Source organism: Mastomys coucha, unplaced genomic scaffold (assembly GCF_008632895.1).
Source record: "Mastomys coucha isolate ucsf_1 unplaced genomic scaffold, UCSF_Mcou_1 pScaffold22, whole genome shotgun sequence".
Taxonomy (NCBI): domain Eukaryota; kingdom Metazoa; phylum Chordata; class Mammalia; order Rodentia; family Muridae; genus Mastomys; species Mastomys coucha.
Window position 1 is genome coordinate 211320027 of NW_022196905.1, and position 27228 is coordinate 211347254.

Consider the following 27228-nt stretch of genomic DNA (forward strand, 5'->3'; position numbering starts at 1 on the left):
CGGTGGCCGACGGGAAATGTAGTCTATCGCGGCTTTGGCGCGGTCTCCTGGGGCAACTGCACACTGGGGCTTGTATTTTGAGGCCGAAGCCTGGCGGGAAGAAGCCAACGCAGGTACTCAGGTGTCCTCACAGCGATCAACTGTGTCGACCGGGCTGCGGGAAAAGGAGCGGCATTCCCACACCCGAGTTTTCTCACCTGGAGCTTGATCCCGTAGGGCTTGCTAACAAAAGCTAGGAAACTGAGTGTTGGCAGTGTGTACTGCTTAGTGCCTTTACTTTTTGTGCTTTGTTAGTCGATTGAGACTGTATCTTAGGGAGCCTAGGCTGGCCTAGAGCGCTTTGTGCAGTACAGGTTGGCCATCAACTCCTGCTCTTCCTGCAGCAATACCCAAGTGCTGATATTGCGGTCACGCACCCCCACGCTCGTGAGTATATAAAACTTTTAAAGAAGCATATATAGTAGGTTTTACATTTATTTATTTATTTACATGTGGTCAGAGGAATCAGTTCTCTCCTTCCACCCTGTGGGTTCTGGTAATAAATTCAGTCGTTGTGAGCAAGGACTGAGCCAGTTCCCTTACCCTCCGTTTTAAAAGTTGAGTAGTATCCTACCTTCTGCGTGGTTCACTCAGCAGTTCATAGGCATCAGGGTTGTTTCCGTTTTGTATGTTGTGCATGATCTATGAGCTTTTACATACATTTCCGTTTCTCTTGGGCTCCATCTGAGTGGAATTCCTGGCTTACATAGTAACTCCAGGTCAATTGCCCTGTATCTTTTTCTTTCTTTCCTTTATTATTGTTTGTGGAGACTAACCTTGTTCAAACTCAAGCAGGCAGTGTGATTTTCTGTCATATGGGAGCATTTGAGTGCATGAGAGGAACTTAACAGACTTTTAGAGGAATAGGTGCTGTGCCTGTGAGATGGCACATTGGAAGAGGTACGAACTCAGTTCCAGAAACACACATGGGGGAGGGAAAGAACCAAATCTGCTGTTTGCCCTCTGACCTCCACCTGTGTGAGCGAACACACAGGCAAAAAGTAAAATCTTAAAAAAAAAAAAAAATAGAGGAGCTGGAAGTTCAAGGCCAGCCTGGTCTACACAGTGAGTTCCAGTTCAGTCAGGGCTACACAGAGAAACCCTGTCTCCACTGAAAAAAAGAAAGAAAGAAAAGAAAAGAAGGGGGAGAGACAGCTCCATGGTTAGAGCATTGCTTGCTCTTGTAGAGGACCTGGATTTCGCTCCCAGCACCCACATGGTGGACCACACCTGTCTGTAACTCTAGTTTCAAAGGATTCCATACCTCTTCTGACCTCTGAGGGAATGTTCCTACATGCACGAGGTATACATTCACACACTCAGCCACACACACATATCCACATAAATTTTTTGTTTTGGTTTTTTTGTTGTTGTTTGGTCTTTCAAGACAGAGTTTCTCTATGTAGCCTTGGTTAGCCTAGAACTCACTCTGTAGACCAGGCTGGTCCCAAACTCAGAAATCTACCTGCCTCTGCCTCCTGAGTGCTGGATTTTTTTTTTTTTTCACCTTTTCAAGACAGGGTCTCCTTACATAGCCCTGGTTGGCAAAGAACAATGGGCAAAATAGAAAAGGTATCAGGTTTTTTAAGAAGAAAGAGCTAACCATTGAAACTAGGTCCCTGGGGTAGCACTGGGAAAAGATAAGTGGGGAGCCACTGCCCAGGTTGATCTTGAACCCATAGAGAGAGATTCACCTGCCTCCTGAATGCTGAGATTAAAAGTCTGTGGCATTCCAGCTGACTGTCATTACTGCTTCTGCAGGAGGTTGTGAGGGAGGCAGAGCAAGGGCTGGAAAGGGAGTCCATAGCCTGTGTTTCCCTTCATGGTGTCAGACACTGCTACACTTGACCAGAAAGCCAAAGCAGGATCTGAGACAAACAGTGCAGTTTCCTGTCTCCTCTCTGGATTCTAGGTGTATGGCCTGGAGAAGAAGTCAGGAAGGGGGATCCTCAGTCCACCTTCCCCCTCGGGGCATCTGCACACCACGGAGAAAGGGGGAAGCAGAGCCTGAGACTGGTGGGATCTGGTCTGACGGGGAGTGAGTGCTGAGTACCTGGGGGCTGAAGAAGAGAAAGCCGCCTTCAGAGCCTTAGGCAGGGCTCTTGTAGGCAAAGGCCTCCCCCATGGTGATGCTCAGTGAAGCAGCGCTCTGAGACAATCCTTGTTTGTTCATATTGCTTTACTGGGGGTGAACGTGAGCGCATGTACTTTATTCAGGTGAGTCAGGGATTATATACCTCTTGGGGGAAGGTCATTGGCTGGAGGCTAAAGTTATCTAGATACCTCATTAGCGTGGAGGAGGATTCCAGGTGCTTTGATATAGGGATGAGTGCCCACGGTCCTCTCAGTTGGGTATCCTGGTTCCAGGTTCCAGAGCAGGTACAGAGACATGTACGAATCTGGACTCCGGTCCTCAAGGCTCCCTGAGATTCTTGGGTTTTGAGCTCACTCAACCTTACCAGTTCTTATGCCTGTCTGGTAGCACGGTCCCACATGCCCTACAGTTTATTAAAAGAAATACTTTTTTCTGGGTGGTGGTAGCATACGACTACTTTGATCACAGCACTAGGGAGGCAGGCCTGATCTAAGGAGCTTCCGGGAAAACCAGAGATATACAGAAAAAAAAACTTATCTTGAAAAAAAGTAAAAATAGAATAAAACAAAAAGTATATAAATAAAATGAAATACTTTTAAAGACTGAAAACACAATCTTTGTTTTCCTAGAATGGCTTCCACAAGAAGGCCCTTTGGCCCTCCACATAGTGCTTTTGACTTCAGGGATATGTTCTTAGACAGCTCGAGGATGGAAGAGATCAGAAACTTACAAGCCCGAAGTCTTGGCCAAGTGGCTCCTGGGCAGAGCAGAATCCTAAAGAGAAACCAGTCGATGGACGAGAAATATTTGATGCCCAAAGAGGAGGCCATGGCAGGGAGGGGGGCGAGGCTGGGCTTGAGGCCTCCCCCCACCTCTTCCAAGACCAGAGCCAGTGAGGCCCTTAGGAAACTGGCCCAGATTGAAACCAAGATCCGGAATCGGAAGCAGGTGCCCGAGGCTTGGTCTGACATGGAGTCTGATTCCACATCCAGCGAGCAGAGTCCTCCTAAGAGGACAGATGCAACTTCTGTGTCTTCCCAGTATCCACGCAGAACTTTCCAGAAACAAGTGTGTGAAACGTCTGTGGCAAAGAGTGATGGGCAGAGTGGAAACGGTAGCAGGTTCCTGAAGAAGAAGGCGCTGCCCACTGAAGCTAGGTCCCTGGGGCCGGCAGTGGGGACAGGGAAGCAAGTTCCGCTGCCCACACAGAAAGAACCTGCCAGAAAGTGTGATGCCCCTGACAGTGACGAGGAGGAAATGAAAGTATTGCTTGGAAGCTTGATGGAATCTTCTAGAGAAAAAGAAACAAATAGAAACCCGGAGCTCCCTGGCACCAGAGTCAGCAGGAGCGACCTTGGAAAGGTGTTCTTGGTAATGTATTCTTTTGTTGGTTTCAAGTTTTACCTTTTTTTGGGGGGGGTGGGTAGTGGATTCTGGGAACAGACCAGAGGGCTTTGTTCGTACCAAGCAGCTGCTCAGCTAGTGAGCTATACCTCAGATCCCTCCCCCACCTTCTATACATATATTTCTGTGTGTATACCCCACATATACACAGGTGCCTGCAAAGATAGAAGAGGGTGCCGGGGCAGTGGTGGCGCACGCCTTTAATCCCAGCACTTGGGAGGCAGAGGCAGGCGGATTTCTGAGTTTGATGCCAGCCTGGTCTACAGAGTGAGTTCCAGGACAGCCAGGGCTACACAGAGAAACCCTGTCCTGAAATATACTCCCTCCCCCCCATCCCCCACCCCGCCCAAAAAAAGGCATCGATCCCCTGGAGCTAGAATTAGAGGGGTTGTGAGACACCTGATGTGGGTGCTGGGAACCAAACTCAGGTCCCTTTCAAGAAAGAGCAGCAAATGCTTTGTCTTGTTAGTTTAGTTTGAGGTCTCAATTGAGGGACTACCCACATTAGAGGAATTGTCTTGATTGTTTACTGATGTGGAAGGCTTAGCCCATTGTGAACTGGTGATGCCTTGTGGGCTTGGGTTGTGTGAGAAAGCTGGCTGAATTGAGCTGGTGGAAGCAAGCTGCTGTTGTGTGACACCATGGCCAGGGAGATGTGAATAGATACCTCCTTGCCTCACATAGGGAACTAGTGACAAATGAAAGCACAACAGGACCTAAGAACAGACTGGAGAACCAATCAGTTTATCGGGATTACTTACAGGAGTGAAAAATGGCTGAAGACACTGATGGCCGGAGCCTACCCAGCACCGGTGACAGCTTGTGGCCATAAATACAAGTGCAGGCCAGCACTTTGGCCATTTGGCCCTATCATTTACCAGAGCCACAGCTCTCCTTTCTCCTAGCTTGTTGCATGTGATTCTAATAACACTCTTGCTCTTTCTCAAGAGCTCATTCCAAGCTCCGTCAACCTCTCGCAGATAGCTCCACCAAGCTGCCAACGACCAGCCTGGTTGTTCCCTTTCTCCTGCCCACCTTAGTTGCCATGGATGGAAAACACCAGATAGCCTTAGTATTTTAAAGCTAGCCAGATAATGGTTGGGTGAAGAATATCCTGCCCCATCCTCCATGGCCTTATTTCACTCACGGGGGAGGCTATAAACTATAGGTGCAATGAGACCTTTATGTCCTGCCGCTTCCTCTGCTCCACCGCCTGCTCTGCCTCCTCCCTCTCAATCTCTTTTCTTCCTCCTGGGACCCAGAAGTCCCACCTTTTCCCCCTTGCCAAGCGATTGGCTTCCACCATCTTTATTGACACAATCAAGAACCAATTAGGGAATTGATACCTCCCTACACTAGCCTGATTCTAACCACAGGTTTTGTATGCTCAAGGTAGTAGCAGTGGGTGTTCCCTGTGGAAGGCCCTTAAGTCCAGGTGGGACCCTGTTTCCATCTCTGACCACTTCTGCCCCTGTCTTGACAGCTGACCCTGCTCTGTGAAGCGCTGGCTGTCCTGGAATTAGCAGCATTGACCAGGCTGGCCTCAAACTCAGATATTCCCCTACCTCCACCTTCTGAGCACTGGGATTGCAGGCGTGCATCTGGGCAGGCACTCTCTGGCTCAGTCCTAGCGTAGTCCTGCAACCGGAGCCTTTGATATCCTCAGCAGTACAGCCTCACCATCCAGGCTTGCAGTGTCACCAACAGCCATGGCAGTTGTTTTAGGGAGGTCACCTGCCCCATCCTGGGAATTTCCACATCCTTAGTGCTCCTGGGAGCACTCTCCACTCTCACAAGGTCCCCATTCCCTCTGTCTCACATGCAGCAGGCTCAGGCTGCTGTAGAGTGTTTCCTCAGTCACCTGTGGGCATCAGCCATATCTCCTAAGGTTCCCAGCTGCCCTGGGTTGTGCCCTGTGTGGACGGGTTCTGTCCCCCTTTCTGGTGCTCTCCCATGTATCTCATGCTTGTCTCTGAATGTAGAGAACACACGTGTGTTAATGTCATGCTCTCTGTATTTGGAGAGGACCGCAGAAGGACTGTCACAGACATAACTGGTGAGGTGCTTTGGAAGACCCTGGCATCCATTCTGAGTGAGTGTCAGGTGATTGCAGATCCTTGTCATTCAGGAAGACACTGTAGCAAACCATTTGCAAGATCTGATGCAGCTCAGGAAGGTTCTAGCCATTGCTTTGTGTCCTGTTGGCTCCTCCCAGGGCTCCTACTTTCATGAGTCCTCCACCTGTTTTCCTTACCACCCTCCCCGTCATGAGTTCTGTGGAGCTGCCTCTAGATGGGGCCAATGTGGGGGGCAGTCATAGTTGCCCTCCTCCTTGGCTATGCTGTGCTGGCCTCCTGGCAGGGGGCGAATCTACACCAGGAGAGAACCAGCCATGGTAACTCTGGAGATGGCTTCCCTTCCTCCGCTCACACAGAATCTATTTAACCTGTGCTTGCTGTTTGTTTTGTTTGTTTGAGACAGGCTTTCTGTGTAGCCCTAGCTATCCTAGAATTCCCTGTGTAGACCACACTGGCCTTGAACTCACAGATACCTACCTGTCTCTGCTTCCCGAGTGCTGGGATTAAAGGCATTTGCCACCATGCTGGACACCTACCTGTGCTTGCTTCTATCTGAGTCTACAGATGTTCTCGGCTTCTGATGCTCTGGGAGCCTCCAGGACTCCAGAAGTATCCTCCTTCCAGCATCCACAGAACCTGAGATTTTTTTTCCAATTTATTTATTTATTTATTTATTTATTTATTTTTATTTTTCGAGACAGGGTTTCTCTGTGTAGCCCTGGCTGTCCTGGAACTCACTCTGTAGACCAGGCTGGCCTTGAACCCAGAAATCCACCTGTCTCTGCCTCCCAAGTGCTGGGATTAGAGGTGTGCACTACCACTGCCTGGCCATGATTTATTTATTTATTCTTATTCTTTGTGTATCTGAGTTTTGCCTGTATGTATGTCTGTGTTGGGGTGTCAGATCCCCTGGAGCTGGAGTTGTAGATAGTTGTGAGCGGTCATGTGGGTGCTGGGATTTGAACCTGAATCCTCTGGAAGAGCAGCCAGTGCTCTTAACTGCTAAGCCATCTCTCCAGCCCATAAAATGCTGAGTTCAATTCCCAGCAACCACATTGTGGCTCACAACCATCTGTAATGGGATCTGGTGTCCCCTTCTGGTGTGACTGAAGAGAGCAACAGTCCGCTCACATATATAAAACTAAAAAAAAAAAAAAAAATTATGTATAGAGAGCTTACCTATGTGCACCACATGTGGTCTGGTGCCTCTGGAGGTCAGAAGATGTCCAATCCCCTGGGACTGGAGTCGCTGGGAATGAACATGGTCCTCTGCAAGAGTAGCAAATGCTCTTAACCACTGAGTCATTTTTCCACACCCAAATCCCATATACTGTTTTGTTGTTTTTCAAGACATAGTTTCTCTGTTTAGCCCTGGCTGTTCTTGAACTCTGTAGACCAGGATGGGCTTGAACTCAAAAATATCTACCTGCCTCTGCCTCCCGGGTGCTGAGATTAAAGGTGTGTATCGCCACAGCCTGTTTTCTTTCTTTCTTCCTTTCCATTTATTCCTTCTACTTATTTGTTTGCGCTCGTCTGCATGTGTGTATATGTGTATATGTGTGTGTACCTTCACCAAGTGGGTTCCAGGGTTGTACTCAGGTCCTGAGTTGTGGCAAGCGCTTTTGATCCCTCAGCCGTCCCACCAGCTAGTCTCTCCCACCACCAGTGGCTCCGTGGAATGGTAAGAGCTAAGTTATTAAGTTTGCTGACTTCATATCCTTTCTTTTCACAAAAGTAGGATCCGACTCCAGATCAGCCGAGAATCCTGTCTCTGCTCAGTGTGGACCAGTCCAGTTTAAAGTCTTCTCAGCCCATACAGTCTACTAGTGTTGGCTTGAGAACTCAAATCCTACAAACAAGCAATGCTGGGGACACAGCCTCTGTCACAGCCTCACCTTCCATCCTTGATGACATCTCCAAATCAACATCTTCAAAGATGGGGTTCATCAGGCTGGCTCCCTCCCCCAGCAGGTCGGAGGTGGAGTCTTCTGAGGAGCCAGTCTCAGAAGCTACTGCTGACAGCCTCCATGGTAACCCATCACCTTGTGGGGAAGGGGAGGCTACTGTCAGTGTACCCAGTCTGCTGTCCCAGGGCACTGGGTGCGTTCCCTCACACTGGTGGCAGGCAGTCATAGGTAAGCTGCCAGTCGGAGACTAGTGGGAGACCAAGGCTGACTAATACACACTCCTTGCTTCCTTGAGTGTCTGTCCTCTGAGTGTTGAGAAGACAGGCATGGACTGGCAGCCCTGGCTCTGAGCCAGTTCTTCTCACATAGCCACCCATGCCATGGTCAGAGAATGAGAAACACACCCAAAAACATAGGACTGGCTGGAGACAAGGCTCAGAGCTCCTGCGGAAGACCCAGGTTCAGTTCCCAGCACTCATATGGTAGCTCCCAACTGCCTGTAACTGCAGTTCCTGGGGGTCTGATGCTCTCCAGACACATGTGGCGCAAGTAAAAAAAGAAAGTAGTCTGAAAGGTAGTGGATATTGCTGGGTGTGCTAGTGCCCATCTGTCACCTGACAAGGGAAGGCAGAGGCAGGAGGACCAGGCCTTCAAGGTCATCCTCAGCCGACCAAATCTGATGTCCACCTGGGTTATATGCCACCTTGCCCCTAAAACAGTCCACATCATGAGTTATTTAAACAGTTCATTTGTCACTGCTGGGGACTGAACTCAGGGCCTCATGCATGCCAGGCAAGTCACTGCCTTGGAGCTATGCCTGGACTGGGTACTTCAGAGAACAGAGGCTGCTGACATGACAGAGGGTTCTGGTTTTTTTTTTTTTTTTTTTTTCCAGAGACAGGGTTTCTCTGTACAGCCCTGGCTGTCCTGGAACTCACTCTGTAGCCCAGGCTGGCCTCGAACTCAGAAATGCGCCTGCCTCTGCCTCCCAAGTGCTGGGATGATAGAGGGTTCTGGACCGCTGTGGTCTGCAGGGTGGGAGTGTCTTACTGCACCGTCACTGGGTAGGCTGAGGAAGGGCAGGAGATAAGATATGTTGAGTGGCCGGGCGGTGGTGGCGCACGCCTTTAATCCCAGCACTTGGGAGGCAGAGGCAGGCGGATTTCTGAGTTCGAGGCCAGCCTAGTCTACAGAGTGAGTTCCAGGACAGCCAGGGCTATACAGAGAAACCCTGCCTCGAAAAACCAAAAAAAAAAAAAAAGATATGTTGAGTGGCCTTGAGGGACAGAACTGACATTTTAACAGATGGCTTTGTAGTTTTGTTCTTTGATAGTCCTTTTTGTTTGATTGGGTTTTGAGACAATTTTTTTTTCTGTGTAGCCCTGATTGTCCTAGAGCTTGCTCTGTACACCAGGCTGGTCTTGAACTTACCGAGATCCACCTGCCTCTGTTTCTTGAATGCTGTAGTTAAAGGCATATACCATCATGCCCAGCTTCTTTTTCTTTTCTTTCTTTTCTTTTTAAAAATATTTACTTATATTTTTATGTATATGGGTACTTTGCATATATATCTGCACACCAGATTCCATTGCAGATGGTTGGGAGCCACCATGTGGGTGCTGGAAATTGAACTCAGAACTTCTGGAAAAGCAGCCAGTGTTCTTAACCACTAAGCCATCTCTCCAGACCCTGGCTTCTTTTCTTTATTGGATGTGTATGTGAGGGGAACCCATGTCCGTAGTGTCCGTGGGGAATTAAGGAGCGCTAGCTTTCTCCTTTCGCCCCATGTGGGACCCAGGGATTAAACTAGGGCTAGCAGGCTTGGCTGTAAGCACCTTTACCCACTAAGCCACCTCACCCACAGTGCACTTATTTTTTAATTACAGACTTTAGAATTAACATTTTATCCATTGATGATCTGGTTCTGGCTGACGGAGACAAATCAGCTGGGGAACAGAGAGTAAGTATGATTGAGTCCTTTTATTGTGTTGATTTACCTTGGGCTTTGATTAAAGATTGGATCTCACTATGGAGTGCTGACCATCCAGAACTCTCTGTCCCGCCGACTGGCTGCAAACTCACAGGGATCTGCTTGCTCCCCACACATTTACTTATTTTGTGTGTGTGCATGCTTGCGCACCACACCCATGCTTGGTGTCGGGGAGGAAGCTTGCTTTATCTCCCGTGAGCCCCTGGGTGAAGTTCAGACCGATAATTTCCGTTATTGTCATGGACCACCCCAGTCGGGCATGGGGGACCCTGGAATGAGGGTCCCCGAAGCTAGGTGGGTAAGGATTTGTCGGTGACAAACAAACAAACACAGAGGCAGTTTGAATCTGAGTGTGTTTTGTAGCTCTCAAGTAGGGGATTTTATACATTAAAAAACCAAACATTATAACTCTTAGAAACAATCCAAATACCAACAAAAATCATTTGGTATAGTAAAGCACAAAAATCATCCAAGTATTACAACCCCGAAACTATGTATTTAGTGAATCTCAAACAGAACAGGTAACATCATTATTAATATAAATCATCAAAATGTAACAATTCTAAAAGGATGTATTCAATGGAGCAGGCATTTAAGGCTAGTGGCATATTTCCAAGAGCAGGCTAATAAATCTTTATGGTCAATGCTCTCAGCCACTGTGCAAACTCTCCAGCCCTATATGGTCAATTACTATTTAACATCTAATGCCTGATTTTTTATAAATCTTCAATGTATAAATTTAAACTATTTTAATTCTTTCTAATTAAGGTTTTTTTTTTTTTTAAAGGCTTTCTTTACCATCTACCAAAACCCACCTCTGATGACACACATGTAGCCATATGAAATTTTATTATTGGGAAAGTTTTTATCTCATGATAGTTTTATAAATGATTTAAAAAGTAAAGTGTTGGTTTCCCCAGGAGTAAGGTTATATTAGTGACCCCATCTCAAGGGACAGTTTCTTAACCATTATTTTCCTTTAAGATCTTGGCCTAGAGCCGGGCAGTGGTGGCGCACGCCTTTAATCCCAGCACTTGGGAGGCAGAGGCAAGTGGATTTCTGAGTTCGAGGCCAGCCTGGTCTACAGAGTGAGTTCCAGGACAGCCAGAGCTACACAGAAAAACCCTGTCTCGAAAAACCAAAAAAAAAAAAAAACAAAAAAACCAAAAACCAACATGTACTCTCATTTGTATGTGTATACACTTTGTAACACAAATGTGCTCACATTTGCACACATACTAAATAAAACACATGTATTGTAGAAATTTTTTATCCCAATCCAGGGTTTCTACATTGCCTTTGACCATTTAGATCCCAGATAAAAGACACACACAACCTTTATATTCACAATAAGCCTTAATCAGCACTAGAGCTAGGATATATCTACCCTTTATGTTATTAAAATTTATTTCTGCCGGGCATTGGTGGTGCATGCCTTTAATGCCAGCACTTGGAAGACCAGCCTGGTCTACAGAGTGAGTTCCAGGACAGCCAGGCCTATACAGAGAAACCCTGTCTCGAAAAAAAAAATTTTTTTTCTATTGATAACCCTGAGTTATTACTGTGTTTCATCTAGGCTGCTCTTAACTCCAGTTGGCCAGCTCTCAGATTCATGCTTTCTTGACTACTAACCCATGGCATCTTCCTTCTCATTCACCTCCTTCTCTCCCTCCTCTTCTGGCCTCAATGCTGGGAACACCAAGCCCTGCCTATCTCAATTCTGCACAGCAATAGGCTGTAGGCATCTTTATTTACCAATCAGAAATAACTTGGGGGCAAGATCGCAAAGCCTTACTTGGGTCTATGTATAGACTCTGAGGAAACTAGGTCCTTCACTTAGCATTATAACACATAACAAAAGACCCAAACTCAACACACATGCACTTGTATATGCATATACATATACACTAAATAACACATGTGTGCTTGCATGTGCATATACACCAAATAAATGTAATAAAAATGTTTCTAAACAAAGTAATAGTGCCAGGTCTGGTGGGCACTCTATTAATCCCAGCACTTAAGAGGCAGAGGCAGGAAGATCTCTATGAGTTCAAGGCCAGCTTGATCTACACTGTGAGTTCCACGACAGCCAGAGCTGCACAGAAATAAATCCTTTTTACAAAACAAACAAACAAACAAACAAAAAACAAAAAGGAAGTGATCAGAACTGCATCCTACCCCCTCTCTGTAACAGGGTCTTTCTGTGTGGCCCTGGCTGTCCTGGGGTTCACTCTGTAGATACAGGGTCTCTCTGTGTGGCCCTGGCTGTCCTGGGGTTCACTCTGTAGATGAGTCTAAGCCTCAAGCTCACAGAGATCATACCTGCCTCTGCCTCCCAAGTGCTGGGGTTATAGGTGTGGCCAACGAACCTGGCTAGAGCCCCTTATGGTAGCTCGCACAGCCAAGGCTGAGCAGGTTGTAGTCCCCTGCCACACATGCATCTTCCTGTTCCTGGGAATGTCTCAGACAATTGTTTGTGGCAAACAAGGGTACACGTTTAAAGTTCTTAGCATCCAGCTGTGCAATGTGGGTTCAGACCCATGACTATTCACACTGTGGACCTGGAGGTAGGAGGATCAGAAGTTCAAGGTCGTCTTTGGTTCTATGGTGTCTTAGTTCCTGGTCTTGTGCCTGTCAAATAGCAGCAACTTAAGGGCTTTCAGCAACTTTAAGGGCTGAGGCCTGGGGTAGGAGCGGGAGGCAGCTAGCTGGTCACAGGATGTCTACAATCAGGTGCTCAGTTTCTCTTCTGCTTTTAATTCTGCCTGAGACTCTGCTCACAGGATGATACTGCCCCCAAGCAGTAATAGTCTCTTCCCATTGTAGACATGCCTCAGGGCTATTTCTGTGGTGATTTTCACTCCAATCAAGTCAAACTCCTCTACATTCCAGCTTGAAGCCAGCTTAAGATGTATATGTCTGTCTTAGGTCTGTTTTAGTCACGGTTCTATGGCTAGGAGGAGACACAGTCACTGTGGCAACTTTTTGTTTGTTTGTTTGTTTGTGTTTTTTGAGACAAACAAGGTTTTTCCGTGTAGCCCTGGCTGTCACTTTGTCTATAGACCAGGCCGGCTGGCCTCAGACTCAGAAATCCACCTGCCTCTTCTCGCAACAACTCTTATAAAGTAAAACAGTTAATGGGGACTTGCTTACAGTTTCAGGTTTGCTTGCATTATCATCATGGCAGGAAGCGTTCAGCATGCAGGCAGGCACTGGAGCAGTAGTGGGACCTACATCCAGATCCTTAGGCAAAAGAGAGAGACTCTGGGCCTAGCAAGGGCTTTAAAACCTCACTGGCCACTGCCAGTGACATACCTCCTCCAACAAGGCCATTCCTCTTAATCCTTACAATTTTTTCAAATAGTGCCACTCCCTGGTGACTGAGCATTCAAATTTCTGAGCATTCAAATATTCAAATGAAAGTATACTTTATAAGCTTTTCATCTGTTTTCCTTTTTATACTTTTTCTTTTTTTTTTTAATTGATTAATTTATTTTCTGTGTATCTGTGTTTTGCCTGCATGTGTGTCTTTGTAAGGGTGTTGGATCCCTGGGAATTGGAGTCACAGACAGTTGTGAGCTGCCATACAGGTGCTGGCAATTGAATCTGGTCCTCTGTAAGAACAGACAAAGTGCTCTCAACCTCTGAGCTGTCTCATTTCACACACACGAGAGTTTTTCATTTTGTATGTGTGCATCTGTATACATCCTGTGCATGTGTGAGTCAGGTCAAAGACTAGCTGTGGGAGTGAATCCAGGAGATCTGGTTGTTGGACTTGGCAGTGAGTGTCTTTTCCTGCTGAGCCATCTTTCCAGCCCACAGATAGGATAGTTTCAATGATTTCCTTTGGGCAGATGAGAGGGACAGGGCCTCACTCTGTAGCCTTTCCTGCCCTGAGACTAGGCAGTCATCTGGCCTCTGCATTCCAAGTGATGAGATTGCAAAGGTGATACACGTTGGCTGTCTTTATTTTTACTTTTGGTTTTCTGAGACAAGGTCTCATATAGCCCAGGCAGGCCTCCAAATCAGTTTGTAGCTGAGGCTGGTCTTGATTTCCTGATCCTGTCCCTGCCTCCAAAGTGCTGGGATTACAGGTGTATACTGCTCTGCCTGGATTACTTCTTGCGTTTCTGAGAGAGAGTCTTGCTGTGTAGCCCAGGCTAGCCTAGAATTTGTGGTCCCCTCTGTCTGAATGCTGGGGTCCCAGCTCTCTAGAATCTCCTTCAGCTCTGTCACCCTTGTTCCTTTTAGGAGGAAGATTCTGTAAGGGAAGGGATTTCAGTCAGAAGCTCCCCACCCACATCACCTACTCCACGGGAAGCGCAGAGGGCTACGTGGCCCAAGAATTCTGTGTTTCAAGGTGCAACTACTGTGGTTGAGGATGAAGAGGATCTTAGCACTGAAAGAGAGGTCTCTGAGCACCCGAGTGCCAGCTCGGCAGCAGCTGTCCAGTCTCACAGTATGTCCAGTGCACACTCCATGGGGACACCCACTGCACTCACTGCAAGCCCAACTTACTCGGAGGATTTTGAGCAGTTCTCTGGTCCCTTGGCCTTGGAGGAGTCGCTTGACAGGACGCTGGACACTTTGTCAAAGTTTTCTTCCAGTGGACAGACCGATATCATTGCCAGACAGCCTCTGTCAAGGACAGAATGGGGCAGAGGTGTGACCAGAGTCGTTAAGGAGACAGCTGTGCAGACACTTGACCCTGCCTTTTCCTACCAGTGGAGCAAGGGTAAGTCAGGGAGCCTTTGGGAACCTGGGTAGGCCCTGTGATGCTCTGGTGTCCTTGGGAGTAGGCTGTAATGTAAGAATGATAGCCTTATCTTTTCCTGTTCCAGCTCCCAACAATTGACACAGAGACCTATTAAGTTTACTAACAAACTTTAAGCACTAAGCTGTCTAATTCCCAGTCATGTGGTCCTTTACCTTCAAAACAAGTCTCACCCTGTCTTGCTCTGTCTGGTCCAAATGTGTCCTCACGTCTGCTCTCTCATTGAGACTTCATGTCAAATCCCTTGATAATCTCATCACAACTCCTCCGGGACCCTCTGCCTCATCATGGCCACCTCCCTGTGGTCCTTCCCTTAATTCTCTCTACCTGGGACCCTTGCTAAGATCAGAAGTCCAGCCTTCCTATCCTCTGCTATTTTTTGGCCAATCAGAGGTGATGGAAAACACTTTTTACATAACATTGAGACGGAGATGCTTGACCATACCACAGTCCAGACTATAAACAGACATCAGAAGTCAGCATCTGAAACCATAGTGCACAAGCATCCTCAGATTTGGGCTATCATTAGCCAGCTGTAGGGGGAATCTTGGCACCCCATATCCATTTCCTCTTCCCAAGACAAGGGGTGGTCACTAGGGTGTTCCCAGTGGCTTCCAATCCCGAGAAGACTTTGAAGTCTGGGGACAGACAGTTCAAGGTGTTCACTCTGCACTGAGGCAAGCCCAAAAGCAATTCAGGGCTGGTAGTCAACTCAGTGGAGGAGCCCTGCGTCTAGACAGCCCTACCAAGAGGACGACACTATTGGAACATTTTGCCCATGTCCAGTTCTGTTCCTTACCTGAACCCAGAAGCCTGCTATAGGGAACATGGGGCCCTGGGGAAGGGACAGGAGGATACCCACTAGCCTGTCTGCAGCCACCCAGGCCCTCACTAGTTGCAGTCAGGACCTCACAGAAGTGGCAGGGGCTGCCATGCTACGGGCCACGTGTCTGACCTTAGTGGCGAGCGTATTCTGAAAGTAGTTCTTCTCATCATGCCCAGGACTTTCCAGATGTTTCTGTCCTTTCCATCTGTGGTCTATGGCTCCTCCTTTTCTGTCTAACATTGCTCTAGGTCTTTTTCTTAGCTAGTCAGCTGCTCACCCCTCCCTTTCCACTAGGGAGAATGGCTGCAGTTCTCACTTGATAGTTTGTTTTAAATTTAGCACTTAACTGCGACCTTGTCAAAGCCAGGGTGCCATACACACACACATACACACACACACACACACACACACACACACACACACACACACACATGAAACAGCATATAACACATAACTAAGAGCTCAAAGCAAACCTGGGCACCGTGGTTTCCAGACCCGTTTTCAACAGATCAGTAAGCAATCTAGGAAACAAGACCGGGCAGCTACAGCTTAGTTCATTGTCATATGTGTTCTAGAAGCCTTTGTAGCACCCTCAACAGCTTCTTTGTCTTGGGCCAGCTGGTGGCATAGCAGCCATTGGACCTGCCCTCGGAGGTGCTTATGTGGACCCAGCACCCATCGCCAGTCACATTGTCAGCGCAGACGCCATAGAAGGTAACATACAGCTGGGGGCTCACTCCTTCCCTTCAGTGCCTGGCATTATCCTCTAAGGGTGGCTTTGAGGGGTCCCTGGGAAGGGTGCTTATCAGCAGCTGATAGGACCTTGTTGGACAGCCTGAGGGTGGCTGGAACCTCTGTCTCTGGTGAAGGGACAAGATTTAACCAAACCCACAAGCCCAAAAGCAATTCAGGGCTGGTGGTCAACTCAGTGGAGGAGCCCTGCGTCTAGACAGCCCTACCAAGAGGACGACACTATTGGAACATTTTGCCCATATCCAGTTCTGTTCTTTACCTGGCCAATCCTAAGCCTATAATCAAAGCTACTTAGGCAGCTGAGTCAGGAGGATCACTTGAATGTAGTAAGAACTTATAGTGAAATCCCATCTCTTTAAAAAACTTGGTTTTAAAGTGTCTTTGAGGGTAGGGTGGGTGTAGGGGTATGAAGTTGTGGCACATAGCCCAGGCTGGCTCAGAGTTCCAGGTCGTAGCACCTCATACTCCTTTGCTTGAGTAGCTGGCACGTGACACCATGCCCAGCTAAAGAAAGGATTTTCTTCATCTTTTAGTGAAGCTAGCCTGATTGTTGTACATGGTTAAGAATGGAGACGCAGGAGGAGCTTCATTACGATTAGAGGCAGACTGCCCAGAAAGTAGCAGGTCTGTGGGAGTCTGCAGCAGGGCGAAGAGGCACAGGTGGCACAGGTGGCATGTGAATAACCATGTGGCACTGGGTGGCCACTGAGTGACATGGGATGGGTGTAGCCCTGACAGCCTACAGCCCTGCAGTACTGGTGTTGAATGACATGCTGAAGCAGCAACTGAACCTGACGCAGCAGTTCATCGAGGCCAGCCACCAACTGCACGGCGCCCTCCTGCAGTCCTTGGATGGGGACTCATTTCACTATCACACCTTGGAGGAAGCAAAGGAGGTAATTGTGGTACACATCTTCCAGCTGGGGAGGAGAGGTCAGGTCAGATGACTTGAGGCTGGCAGTGGGCTTGCGGTATCTGGACTCTTAGGCTGGAGCTCCACAGGGTCCTGTGCCCTTCCCAGACCAGAAGTGTGGCAGTTGCCTCCCAAGTTCAGGATAGCACCCTTAGCACTTTGTTTCTGAGGCAGGGTTTCTCTGTGTAGCCCTGGCTGGCTGGCTGATCTGGCCAACTCAGAGGCTCTGCCTCTTGAGTGCTGGGACTAAAGGTGTGTACTGCCACCTTACTAATTCTAATTTTTATGCACATGTTTTGCTGGATATATGTATGTGTATCCTGTGCATGCCTGGTGCCTGAGGATGCTAAAGGCATTAAATCCCCTGGAGCTAGAATTGCAGGTGGTTGTGAACCACCATGTGGGTGCTGGGAACCAAACTTAGGTCCTTTGACAAGGCAGCACATAAGCTAGCTGTCTAGCTGGTTTTTGGGTTTTTTTTTTTTTTTTTTGGTTGCTGTTCTTTTTCATTTTTTGATATAAGGTCTCAAATTTGTAGCCTAGGCAGGTCTCAGCCTCCTTCCAAAGTGCCACAATGGCAAGTATGCACCATCACACCAAGCACCAATTTCATCTTGTCAGAGCGCAACTACTGACTGGAATTTGGTCTCCTGGGGATTGAGGTCTGGTCACCAGGCCTAGCAACCAGCACTTTTACCCCACTTAGTCATCTTGCAGGCCCCACATTAGTTTTGATGGGTCTTGCTGTACAGCCTAGGCTGACACAGAACTTTTTATTCCCTGGCCTCAGTCTTCCAAGTGCTGGGATCCCCAGGATGTGCTGCTTCAACACCCAGTTCACAATGAGATGTTTACTGTGGCATCTCCAGCCTCTTACCCTAGACTGCCCTCTTCCCAGTCTGACATGTTATCTGTATCCAGTGTGGCTCTCCACTCCAGGACATCCTGAGTTTAGCACCATGGCCTTTCTTGCCCCATTGTGCTTGAGGGCACCCTGAGGCAGTGTTTCCCAGGCTGAGGCCCAGCACCAGAGTTTCCTGTGTGCACAGAAATATCTTGTGCTATTTATATTCTTGTGTCCTACAGTACATCAGGCGCCACAGGCCTGCACCCCTGACCATGGAGGCTGCCTTGCAGGAAGTAAGGGAGGAGCTCCAAATCCCGGCAGGTGAGGCTTGCCTGGGCACCTGTCCACCTCGGAATCAATGACATCCATATGGAGGCAAGGTTGGGGCTCTGCCTGCTCAATAACAACCATATATGGACTCTAAGCTCCCATCTGCCCAGCTGGCTGCTCTGAGGCCACAGCATGAGAATAGCTGAGAACCCACCACAGGACACAGTGGTGTGGGGTGGGGCCATGAGCCAGTGCAACAGACAGCATGTGCCAGGTATTCCAATCATCCAAGATGGGAACCATCTTGATGCCTCATGGGAACACTCCATGACAGGTACTGAGACAGGTCTTCTGAGCCTGGTGCCTGGCACAGCCTGCACCTACCCAGAGCAGTCTGCACAGTACCCTTGTGTACCTCTCACCAACAGCTAGAAGAAATCTTTTACAAAAGGCTTTATTGGAAGGCAAAACAGTAAAATCCACAATTGTTAACAGCACATGTGTCTGCTTGTTTATCCTGAGTCAGACACATCTGAACGTCATAGGTATGGGAAATCTAAAACAAAAATCAAGTGTCTTATATGGTACTGAAAAGTCGTAGAGGACTCTGCATTTTATTTAAAAGAATGTTTCAAAAGTTTGTGTACAAACAATGGCACCAGGCTGCTCCTTCTGGGCCTCACCTTCCCCTCTCTGGGAATGGCTAAAGAACCCAAATTAAATAACAGCACAGGAGGTGCTGGCTGGCTGGGGCCCAGCACCCCATGCTCTGCGCTGGTATTGGGTTTCCCCAGGTAGAAGCCCCAAGCTAAGGTGTTTGTTGCACTACATGGAGGGGCTCTGGACGCCATCTTCCCTGACCCAAGGGAGCTTAGCCCAGTGTCAGAAGCTATGTCCAGGTAATAGAGGCAAACAGCTAACATTTGTGGAAAGGGATGATAAAAATACAACTAAACAGTGAACTGAGTCAGGAGTCAGATGATCCCTGCCTCTGAGGGTCAGTATTCTTTTTTCCTAACACAAAACCAAGTGGAGCCAAAACAATCCCTTCTGACCTCTGCAGCTCAGAGGCCAGGCTACTCTGGCTGCTACGCTCAGTGCAGGCAGCCTTCTCACGGCTGGGCTCTGGGCTGGGAGTGGTGGGGTGATGTTGAGTGGAGGCTCTCTGGGCACTGCGAGTAGCATCTGCAGCACCTCCTCTGGGGCAAACGCAGGACAAGCCCTTCCACAGTGCGAAGCTGAAACCTGTGGTCAGTCTTCCTTCTCTTCTTTCCGAGCCCCAAACGTGGAAACTGTATGAGAACAGGGCTGTCACCCCCACCTTCTGAGAATGAAGCTAAGCCCACCGTGTCTACCCACACCTACTACTCACACTCATCTCGGGCTTTCATGCGGGCAATGAAGGAGTAGCTTTTGTTGCGGCGGTAGTTCTCATAAGGGTCGTCCAAGGCCACACCCACGCCCTTGTACTGGTCCCATTTATCCCGGACGTCACCACCCTTAATGGGGTCCTGGATACCCTGCTCCTTTGCGCCAAGACCACCAGACCCGCTCCAGCCTTCAGAGGGGAAAGAACATATAAGGCAGGGCTGTGGCCATGTTCCCTGGGAGTGGCTACTTGAACCCCCAACACAATCACAATATGGTCATGCAGGAAGCTGGCACTGGTCTGGGTACACTCACCCATCTTCACCAGCATTTGATGGCCTTTATTCTCTTCTCCAAGCCTCGAATCTGGTATGGGAGGCGCCGAGTTAGAACCCAGGCCAGCTGCAGAGCTGGAATGAAGAGCTATGTTGTAAGCTATCAGTCCCTACAACGGGCCCTTGAGCACCAGGAGCAGCCAGTTAAGCTTGGGAAGGAAAGGGCCCAGTGGTGGGAGGGGTGCCACCCCAGTCTTTAGCAACAGGGGTACATTTGACAACTCCCACACTCATGGCTTACGGTGGGGTGGGGCTCCGGGACCTGGAGCGCCGCCGCCTCCCGGGGGAGTATGACTTGGACCTGGACCTGGACCTGGACCGTGAACGGCTTCTGGAGGAACGCGACCGGCTGCGACTTCTGTGAGGACAGCAGCAGGACAATGGGGCACGGGCAGATGCAGTGCACTCTGGCTTTCTGAGGTCCCTATGTGCCTACCTGGACCTGGAGCGGGAGGATGAGCGGGACCGAGACCGGGAACGGGAGCGGGAGGAGGAACGTGAGGACTTGGAGGATCGGGAGCTGGAGCGAGATGAGGAACGTCCTCGGCTCTTGGACCGGCTGCGTGACCTGGAGGGGCCACTGCAGGGATATGCCACAGTGAGGACGGCAGTTACAGCAACCACATGCCAAAGGCCAGTCCCATGAAACCAGCACAGCTCACCTGTTCCTCTTCTCCTGGCCCTTGCGCCGCCGCGCTCGCATCTTGGCTCGAAAGAACTCATATAGGCCATTCTGCTCCCAGCCCTCACTGCATGACATGGTCCCCATGAGAGACCTGGGTCAGCCCCCAAGGGCCACAGTAGCCAGTTCCCTGCACTAGGACACTAACCAACCAAGAGGCAGCTGGGGCTCTACTGGGTGTCCAGCCCCCTTCCCAAATCCCAGGTGACCTCATAAACATGCCCACTGCTGCTGTTAGTGTCTGCCATAGCAGGCTGGGCTGAGGCTGGATGGCCACTACTCCATGCCCATTGTAGTGTTCAGAGGAAGCAGTTCCTCATCTGCAGGACAAACTTAGAGGGTGGGGGCTCAGCCAGGCCTTAGGGCCCAGCTTCCCTACCTGTTCCTTGGCCTGTCATGGGAGGGCGGGCTATAGAAGGCCTCCACAGCTGCAAGTAACCTCTCACTGGGAGGCATGGGGGGTGGCAGGCGGATGTCTTTGGGGTCCAGAGGCTTGTACTCATGGTCCTCCAGCTGTAGGAGAACACAGCTGTTGCCTGGGCCCTGAGGAGTTCTACTTGGCCACCCAGTGGAACTGAGCAACAAGGCAGGAACTCAGCCTGACAAAACCAGCATGTCCCCCCTCCCATGCTCAACCTCCCAGGCCAGGGCCCAGTATCACCTTCACAAGGGGGGCCATTAACCCCGCTGGAAGATCGAAGTAGGGAACATTGGGGACTAGGCTGGGGTCATCATGGTTGATGTGAGGTGGGCCCTGTCGCCGCATGTGGGGAGGCTGGCCATTGAAGCCGTGGGGAGGAGGGCCAAAGTCAGGGTGCTGGGGTCCAGCCCAAGGCGGGTGCTCATTGATTCCAGGGTGTGGCATTCGATGGCCAGGGTGGTGATGAGGGGGTCCCATGTCTACAAAACAAAACATTTATCTCCAGCTGGCTGGGGTAGTCAAATCAGACGAAAGGGCCATTAGGGTTCTGCAAAGGAGTAAGACAGAAGCCAGCAATTGGGGTCTGGAACTCTCACAGACATTGGTGCAGCTAAGCGGACTCAAGCGAAAAGACTGAAGGACCACCATAACCTCCAGTGGCAGCAAGCAGAACTTCCACCTTCTCACTGAGAATGTGCTGAGCCTTCTCTGCCAGGACCTGAGCACTGGTGAGCCAGCAGCTGGTCTCAAAGAGTAACATTAAAGCTAGGATCCTGGTGGACTCCAACTCAACTGCCTGGGATCCTTTGAAGAAAACAGTGAGGGCACAGGCAGAGGGAGGCCAGCTCTGAGCCCTGTGGATCCTTAGCACTGAGACAGACCTCTGTCTAGGACCTCTGTATGCAGCTCAGGCTGACAGCAACCGAAAGAGACAAGACACAGGCAGAGCCTCAGGCAAGCACGCAGCCAGGCCAGGAAAATGGTACTTGAAGTACAGACTGGCAAAGTCTGTCTGTCTGCTCCTCCTGGCCTGTGTGCTAGGGGTTCCAGGGATGCCTTAGCACCTCTGGCAGGGTCCTGGCTCCTAGCATGTGTGGGTGCAGGATGGAGACTATCCCTGTCTTTCTATTCCACAGCCACCCTATGCTTGTCACTTCCACAGCACTGAAAGGCAGATGAAGAGGGGCAGGCAGAGGACACCCCCAGTAGGTTTTCCTGTACTGCCTACTCACCTGCGGGGAAGTCTCCCTGGGGATAGTCAAAGCGGTGAGGATAGGGCGGCCGCTCAAAAGGGTGACGAGGGGGGAAGTCATCCTGCATGAAGCGGGGTGGGAAACGGTTGAAGTTGTGGGGGTGTGGAGGCTGGTTGAACTGTGGGTGCTGCTGGTGGGGTGGGAATGGCCCACGGAAGTGGGGGGGCCGCTGCATCCGGAAGGGCGGTTCTCGCTGGGCACCACCCCAGGGCGGTGGTTCATGCTGATTGTTCCATGGTCCTTCAAACTGGTTATTCCAATTGGGGTCTGGCTGGTTATTCCATGGAGCATCTCGCTGCCCATTCCAGCCAGGGTCCCCTCGTTGCTCACCCCACATGCCCTCATGGCTGTTGTTCCAGGGTGGGCAATGGGGTGGTCCACCTTGGTGGTGTGGGTACGGAGGTTGCTCAGGGGGCTACAAGGCAAAGCACAGACATGAGCACAAGGTCTGGAGTTATCTATCTCACTCTGGGTCCCAAATGCATACCTGCACACTCACACATAAAGCTGCCTCTGGCCACTGAGTCCTTATACCTGGACCCAGTGCCTTCCTCCCCAAGTCCTAACAGGCACCAGATCCCAATTGGGACACAACAGAGGTGCATCCCATACCATGCCTCAGAATACCCCAGCATGCTGCACTATGAGCCTTACACTACCCATTCTGTATCATGACCCCACTCGTCCAGAACATTGCCTAGGGTTAGCTTGGAACACCTGTCTTTGTTTCTTTCTTTCTTTTTTTTTTTTGTTTTATTTTGTTGTTTTTGTTTTTCGAGACAGGGTTTCTCTGTGTAGCCCTGGCTGTCCTGGAACTCACTCTGTAGATCAGGTTGGCTTCGAACTCAGAAATCCGCCTGTCTCTGCCCCTCAAGTGCTGGGATTAAAGGTGCGCCCCACCTCGGACCGGCCCGTCCTTGTTTCTTTAGTCAGGTAAACAGATGCATGTAGCTCAAAATATTCCCAGCTATTGCTCTGACCACTTAAAGTAGGGATGGCAGAATCTTAGATTTGGGACAGGAGTTGCATAGGAGAGGCCAACAGGTCCCTCTGCCGCTCCCAAGGCAGCATGTGGCATGACCCACGCTAAGCTGATAGGATGCTCTTTCTGGCTTCCAAGAGCAGAAGAAAGCTGTATTCCCAATAACAGAAACAATCTCTAAGTTGCCATGAAGGCAGGATTAGAGAAGCCTGGCCAGCTTCAAAGTATTAAGTCGGAATGGGGGTGGGGTGCAGGTGGCACGACTCTATTCCAGGATAGCCTGGAACTTAATCCTGCCTCAGCCTTCCAAAGACTGGGATTAAACATGCTCCCTTGTCCTGGCTCCAACCCCACTTAGAACTGGAATTCCATCTACCTGGACTGCTTACTCACCCCAGACCTCTAGCTTTGTTGGTGAACTGTTACACTGGCCAGGAAACCTCATTGGACCAGACCTCCAGCTCCCAGATCTTACTGAGCCTGCACAGTAAGGCCTGGCCCCTATCTCCCTCAGAGGTTCCCATGTGCCCACCCCATAAAGTTCACTGCTAGCACTTCTGGGACATGGGTGCTGTCTACATGGATTATCTATCTCATGTCAAGTAAACCTGCTAGTCCTGAAGCTGAGGGGTAGAAGGCTCAGATTGGAGACTTGAAGCTCTTAGGGCAGGGCCACATGCCTGGCATCTGTAAGCGTCCTCTACAGTTAAGAGTCACCAGGAAGGCCATACTCAACAGATAAATAGGCCATGCCCAGTTGAGGGAAAAGTCAATTACACCTAGATACTGCAGACAATCTCATCTAGCAAATTATAAATTAGTTTTGGTCATGCACCACATGACCTCTGCCCTACAAGTCTCCTACCTTGAGCCACCCAGAGTCCTAGCACTGCAGCCACCACCTAGAGATTCCTGGAGAAGCCCACCACTTCTGATCTTCCTTCAGTCCCTTTATAAGGGACCTGAAAGCTACACTAGTAAAGTCAGGCGCAAACGAGGACCTGAATTTCCCACATGATGGTAGCAGAGAGTTCTAGGGCTTTGCCTACGCTCTAATATCTTTCAGCTACTATGGCTATGCCTGCCTGCTGCTCCAAGGACCCCACTAGGTGCAAGCAGGCTTTTTTCCCCGAGACAGGGCTTTTCTGTATAGCCCTGGTTGTCCTGGAACTCAATCTGTAGACCAGGCTGGCCTCCAAATAAGAGATCTGATTGTTCCTACCTCGAGTACTGAGATTAAATCCATGTGACACCACTCCCTAACATGAGCAGGCTTTTGACTCAGCCATATGTGCCTGCCCCAACAGATTTTAGGAAGTACCTGCTGTTGACCCCAAGGGGCAACTGGATGAGGCTGATCAAACCAAGGGGGCTTGTTTGGCGGGATCTGATCATGGGGGCCAGGACCTCGAGGGCCAGCAGCTGCAGGATCCTGGACACCTGCCGAGGTGTCATACTCTGAAGAACCAGGCATCTGGATAGGAGGCTTGTTGTCATCTAACACAGGTGACAGGCAGTGAGAAGCATCCAGTCAGCAGGAGAGGCTGTGGATCCTCAAGCACCCCCAAGCCAGCCCAGGACTCCTAAGCTCACTGGAAGCCACCCCTCCAAATGTCACCACCACCACCCTTTAGAGATGCAAGAGGGGATATTCTCTATGCTCATAGTATGTCCTGTCTTGTGTATTCAGAATTGTTGAGTTACTTTTTAAGTAACAGCTGTGTGCTTACAGGCATGCACACGGGTGCAGGAATGGTGGTCAGAGAGCAACTCCTGGCCGCAAGCTCTCTCCTGCCACCCTAGGGCTCAAACCAAGGCCATCAGACCTTGTAAGTAAGTTTGTGCCTGCTGAGCCATCTTCTGGCACTCCATCTGTTTCAGAGTCTCTCAATGAATCTGGAGCTCAGAGGCCATCCAAATGAAGTCCCCACATGTGCATGGAAAGCACTTTACTGACTGAGCCTTCCCTGTACCCTCAGCTAAACATGCTTCACCTCAGTCTTTGTGGGACTATTTTGAGGTACCGTTCAGGCTGGCCTTGAATTTACAGTCTTCTGCTTCAGGCTCAGGATTGAGATCACAACCATAAGCTACCATGTATAGCTAGAACTTTTCTGAAATACTGATTCTTGTCTTATATCCCAGTCTGGTCTAAAATCTTCCTGCCTCAGCTTCCTAGCTGCTCATTTCAGATCTTATTACGGTTTCTTCAGATGTGGTTCTTTACACATATACACATGTACACTACAAACACTAGATACAGACATGTAACATGTGTCTGTTTAGGACTCGGCTGTGTGTTGAGCCCACCCAGCCCTAGACTATACTTTTAACCATGCACCAAGTGTGGGCTGAGGTGCAAGCCTGTTGGGAGTGTTTACCTGGCCAGGACACATAAGCAGATCAATCTTGGCCCAGCAGTGGGTGGGCTGTGGAGCAGGTGTCCAGGAGGGAAGAGTGCTCTCTGCCATTCGGGGAAGTCAGTTTCAAGAGGTGGAGGGAACCTCATACCTGGCTGCGTAGTTGGTGGGATGGTGGGAGCAGGTGCTGAGGCTGGTGGGGGTGCTGGTGGTGGGGGTGTGGCCTTCACATCTGCTTCCATCTGAGGCAGCTGAATCTGCGGCTGTGGCTGTGGCGGCGGCTGCTGCTGCTGCTGCTGCTGCTGCTGCTGCTGGGCTAGGCTGCTGACGAACTCCTCATGCTGTGTCTTGAGGCTCTGGATCTGCTGCTGGAAGGCTAGCTGCACAGGCTGCACCACTGACGAGTACTCATTGATGAGAGTCGCCTGGTGGGGAAGGACAGGAGCACTGCCACTCAGGACACCAGCCCAGGATCCCAAGAGCCAAAGGCTGTGTGAGATGCAGCCAGACTTAGCAATGAAAACAGTGGGCAGTTTCAGAGTCCTGATGATGGGTGGCTTCTGCTGTGTGGTGCTCACCTGATACTGACCGAGTCCCAGGGCGGGGCTCTGCAGCTGCTGAATGATGGAGTCATCAAAGTAGCCGTTCTTTTCCCAGAGCTGCAGGAGCTGGTGCAGAGGGAGACTTGTTAAACAGAGCTCATATCACCCAGCCACCTGCCTGCCCAACCACCCAGCCCCAGCAGCCCCATACCCGGGCAATCTTCTGCTGTTTGTCCTCCTCCACAGCCAGGAAGCTGGTGCAATAGATGGGTACTACCACCTTCTGCAAGGCAGCCAGCAGCTCCCGGGCCTGCTTGCGCTGGCTGTGAGGGAGAGACCTTCCGCGCGTCAGGGCCCTGGGGCAGGACCCGGCCACGCACCTGTTACCATGCGGCTGTGGCCACAGCACCCTCTCCTCAGGAAATGCCCCCCCAAACCAGAGGGTAACAGCTAGACTATCTACAATGTAGGTGCCTTGTCTTGGGAGACAAATAGAAGGAGAGTGTGCACCCTAGGGCTCTTCAGAATAAGACCTTCACTGTCAGAAGTGTGTAAAAGGTGAAACTGGGCTGCTGTGGTTAGGACCTGGTCACCACTATGCACAAGCAGGTTCAACAATCTGCTCAGGAAGGACTCCCCAGCCTCACAGGGCCGCTGAGAAGGCTACTGGGAGCCTAACCACCCACGAGGATTGCAGTCAACCCAGGGCACAGTATTTGCCTGCCAGGTGCAAGGCCCTGGCTTCCATGCCCAGTGCCACTGACAGGGGATAAAGGGGAAGAAGCAGCCAAAGAAGGCTCCCTCCAGCTGTGCAGCATGGTAGATCCAGGTCTCTGGAGCAGTAGTGGCTCAGCAAGACAGCCCATATGCAGACCCAGGAAAGGTGCAGGCAGCTTCCACAGCTGAGGTCAAAGGGCAGCAAGAGCTGGCCAGGAGGTTGGCAAGGGAAGGCAATGCAGGCCAGAGCTTTGTGTGAGCCAAGTGAGGAGTGTCCCAGGGAGTGAGAGAGAGGTCATCTGTGCAGAGGCCCTACCCTAAGAGGCAGGAGCAAGACGTCTCGAGAGGAAAGAGAGTACAAAGCAGGAGGCTGGAGACAGCAGCCTGACAGGGAGAAAGAGCCCAACTTCTCCTGCTCTCATGGGAGCCATATACTTTTATCAGCTGTCCTAGTTTCATGACAATGCTGAAAGCCAGAGGGCAGCCAGCCCAACTGACTGTCGGCATGTATCACTAGCATGGGACCTTTGCACCTGTCTCTGACCAGAGTTCTGGACTCTGTTTTCCTCCATCAACTTCACCCACTGCCCATGCAGAGACACACCTACCAGGCCCCAGAAGGCTGGAGCCTTATACAGTGCAAAGAGAAGTCTGATGGAGAGAGGATAA

The 27228-nt window shown here is 50.1% G+C and overlaps 2 protein-coding genes across 7 annotated transcripts in view; one reads left to right on the top strand and one right to left on the bottom strand.

Moving 5' to 3' along the window:
* Positions 1 to 18396, top strand: CUNH19orf44 (chromosome unknown C19orf44 homolog). 5 transcript variants are annotated; one of them, XM_031340294.1, is made up of 9 exons: positions 1 to 113; positions 1952 to 2256; positions 2764 to 3505; positions 7355 to 7646; positions 9410 to 9483; positions 13768 to 14251; positions 15735 to 15830; positions 16599 to 16765; positions 17869 to 18396. In XM_031340294.1, exons 3-9 carry the CDS (start codon positions 2765 to 2767, stop codon positions 17989 to 17991), a joined length of 1977 nt encoding a protein of 658 aa, XP_031196154.1. In that variant the 5' UTR covers positions 1 to 113; positions 1952 to 2256; position 2764; the 3' UTR covers positions 17992 to 18396. The 5 variants fall into 5 exon arrangements, with proteins under 5 accessions (XP_031196154.1, XP_031196158.1, XP_031196155.1 ...); XM_031340295.1 differs by having other exon boundaries at positions 2 to 426; XM_031340298.1 differs by lacking the exons at positions 16599 to 16765; positions 17869 to 18396 and adding an exon at positions 16403 to 16587.
* The window catches only part of Cherp (calcium homeostasis endoplasmic reticulum protein), a 14228-nt gene continuing 5337 nt past the window's right edge, over positions 18338 to 27228 (bottom strand). Inside the window, exons 6-18 of one of the 2 annotated variants that reach the window (XM_031340293.1) lie at positions 26054 to 26165; positions 25879 to 25968; positions 25452 to 25725; positions 24262 to 24437; positions 21938 to 22373; positions 20946 to 21184; positions 20664 to 20797; positions 20265 to 20351; positions 20039 to 20182; positions 19844 to 19960; positions 19583 to 19677; positions 19272 to 19457; positions 18338 to 19191 (exon numbers count right to left, since the gene is read on the bottom strand). In XM_031340293.1, coding sequence (XP_031196153.1) covers positions 19151 to 19191; positions 19272 to 19457; positions 19583 to 19677; positions 19844 to 19960; positions 20039 to 20182; positions 20265 to 20351; positions 20664 to 20797; positions 20946 to 21184; positions 21938 to 22373; positions 24262 to 24437; positions 25452 to 25725; positions 25879 to 25968; positions 26054 to 26165 — 2131 coding nt within the window. In that variant the 3' untranslated portion in view covers positions 18338 to 19150. Of the gene's footprint in view, positions 19192 to 19271; positions 19458 to 19582; positions 19678 to 19843; positions 19961 to 20038; positions 20183 to 20264; positions 20352 to 20663; positions 20798 to 20945; positions 21185 to 21937; positions 22374 to 24261; positions 24438 to 25451; positions 25726 to 25878; positions 25969 to 26053; positions 26199 to 27228 lie in introns of both variants that reach the window. The other variant, XM_031340292.1, reaches the window with a different exon arrangement.

What these genes read in the sequence shown, in the direction of transcription:
- CUNH19orf44 (XM_031340294.1), top strand. Translation starts at nt 2,765, where the DNA reads ATGGCTTCCACAAGAAGGCCCTTTGGCCCTCCACATAGTGCTTTTGAC. An exon ending in AATCAGCTGGGGAACAGAGA is followed by an intron (nt 9,484 to 13,767) that starts GTAAGTATGATT and finishes TGTTCCTTTTAG; the next exon opens with GAGGAAGATTCTGTAAGGGA. An exon ending in CAGCGCAGACGCCATAGAAG is followed by an intron (nt 15,831 to 16,598) that starts GTAACATACAGC and finishes GGATGGGTGTAG; the next exon opens with CCCTGACAGCCTACAGCCCT.